This window comes from Cherax quadricarinatus, chromosome 44, assembly GCF_038502225.1.
Source record: "Cherax quadricarinatus isolate ZL_2023a chromosome 44, ASM3850222v1, whole genome shotgun sequence".
Taxonomy (NCBI): Eukaryota; Metazoa; Arthropoda; class Malacostraca; order Decapoda; family Parastacidae; genus Cherax; species Cherax quadricarinatus.
Genome location: NC_091335.1, coordinates 23,783,754 through 23,786,253, shown reverse-complemented (window position 1 = coordinate 23,786,253; position 2,500 = coordinate 23,783,754). Strand labels below are relative to the sequence as shown.

General features: G+C 48.1%; 1 protein-coding gene across 1 annotated transcript in view; it reads left to right on the top strand.

The window, feature by feature from the left end:
• Positions 1 to 2,500, top strand: part of LOC128697404 (uncharacterized) — a 924,312-nt gene that overhangs the window by 907,909 nt on the left and 13,903 nt on the right. The window contains exon 16 of the mRNA XM_070094201.1: positions 1,441 to 2,308. Coding sequence (XP_069950302.1) covers positions 1,441 to 2,277 — 837 coding nt within the window. The 3' untranslated portion in view covers positions 2,278 to 2,308. The remainder of the gene's footprint in view (positions 1 to 1,440; positions 2,309 to 2,500) is intronic.

The window sequence follows — 2,500 nt, the reverse complement described above, 5'->3', positions numbered from 1 at the left end:
CTCGGGTATTTTCTTCTCCCTCCCTCGGATATTTTCTTCTCCCTCCCTCGGATATTTTCTTCTCCCTCCCTCGGGTATTTTCTCCCTCCCTCGGATATTTTCTTCTCCCTCTCTCGGGTATTTTCTTCTCCCTCCCTCGGATATTTTCTTCTCCCTCCCTCGGGTATTTTCTTCTCCCTCCCTCGGGTATTTTCTTCTCCCTCGGGTATTTTCTTCTCCCTGCCTCGGGTATTTTCTTCTCCCTCCCTCGGGTATTTTCTTCTCCCTCTCTCGGATATTTTCTTCTCCCTCCCTCGGGTATTTTCCTCACAACTTTTATATTTCCTTGGCTACCTCGTATTTTTCCCAGGGTGGAGGAGGGAATTTTATCGCTGTCATTATTAGTCTGTGTTATATTTCGCCCTGTGAGGATGATCTGTTTGTCCCTTTGTCTGTGTCAGGCTGTCCCTCTGTCTCTGTCCATCCCTGTTACACTCTGTCCCTCTGTCTCTGTTCCTTTGTCTTTATTACCCTGTCTCTGTCCCTCTGTCTCTTTTAGACTCTGTCTTTATTAGCCTGTGTCTGTCAGTCTGTCTCTTTTAGTCTGTCCCCCTGTGTTAGCCTGTGTGTCTTTCTCTTTCTCTGTCTGAAATTAGGAATTAGTGTCTTAATTCGCCTGGGTTTAATTCGTGATCTGTTAATTGTTATACTCTTAGTGGTTTATTCTGTTATATTCTTAACGTGGCTTATGTTGTTCTATGCTTAAAGTGGTTTATGTTATTTTATTCTTAAACTGGTTTATGTTTTATGGTTTAGTGGTAAATTGATGTTTATATTGCGTTAAGGATGATGTTTGGAAGCTTTTGTTAGGTAATGGTTTGAGACAGTGGTTAGGGTTTTGTTTTCTTGTCAATGAATCTCTCTCTCTCTCTCTCTCTCTCTCTCTCTCTCTCTCTCTCTCTCTCTCTCTCTCTCTCTCTCTCTCTCTCTCTCTCTATGATAGCCTCGATATAGAGGGTAAAGTGTTCTCTTAAATAAGACACATACGCAGTATCGGTCTACAAGACAATCAGGATGTAATGTTTTCTTATTGAAACACCGTAATGTTGAACACGTCTTGTTCCCCACCTGTCGATATTTTGCACCCTGTCTTACCCTGTTATTGTCTTACCCCGTTATTATGTTACCCTGTTATTGTCTTTTACCTGTTACCCTGTTATTGTCTCTTACCTGTTACCCTGTTATTGTCTTTTACCTGTTATCTTGTTGTCTTCTACGTGTTACTGTGTCCTATCGGTTACCCTGTTACTGTGTTCACCTGTTACCTTATTATTGTCTTCTCTTACCCTGTTATTGTCTTCTACATGTTACCCTGTCAGTGTTTTTTGTCTTCTCCGTGTGCTATGTGCCTCTTCGACATTGCCTCAGCTGTTTAACTAGATATTGTTTTCTTGCTTGCAGTCGTTCCTGTTGGCAGACGACGAGGAGTTACCTGAGGTGTGGAGGGAACAAGATCAGTCTCCTCGCTCCTGCAGAGACAGATCCACTACCTTCACCGAGGGAGGCCTCCCCAAGCACACCCCGAGGGAAGATCAGCACAAGTATCCTGGGGTACGCTTTAGCCTGCCGCCAAGGGAGATGCCCAGCTACCCTGGAGGCCGGAGGCCATTACACGGGAGCCCACGAGAGGAAGGGTACTATCAGGGGATGAGGCCCAAGCTCAGGGAAGCCGAGAGTTCCCCTGACATACGCTCACCGTATAGCCCCAGAGAGGAGCGTGGGTTCTCAGGGATTAGAAGTCCGTTCAGTCCGAGAGACGAGCGGAGTTACCTGGGTGGGTTCCGAGCGGCAGAATTCAGTCCCAAGGAAGAGCGCATCTTCTCAGGTTTCCGACAGTTCAGCCCCAAAGACGACAGTATTTATAACGAAGACTTGCGCCTTCAGTCCAGCCCCAGAGACTGCAGCTACCCGGGGCCTCTACCTCACCAGAGCTCAAGAGACGACCTCTCGCGACCTCACAAAGACTCTAGAGACGACCTATCGCGACCTCGCCACAGGGACGACCCCAACTACCCCACCGTACGACCTCATCGCTACAGCTACATCGGAGTGCGTGTGCAGCATCCCCCGAGGGAACAGCTGCGTCATAGCTACCCCACCGTTCACCGGCCCTACCCTGCCACCCGGGGCACGGGCACCTACCCAGGGGTGCGACCGGGCAGTGGGACCAGGGGTTCCAGGACTGACGCTCATTACCCCGTCGACCAGCTGATTAAAGCGACAGAGACGGTGGTTTGAGACTCCAAGAAATATTACCTCCTTTAAGAAGGTAGGGGACATGTTACTCCCTTTTATCATGTTTAATTCATGTTAAGCGTTAAACCCATCAGAGCCAAGTAATCCAGGGCGTGGTGGAGGCGGCTCAGCATTCACTGCAAAGAATTGGATCTGTCCTCCAATTCCCTGAATTAAACTTGAATGCCTTCTGTCTCACCCCTACAGGCGATGTATAATCCCTTCG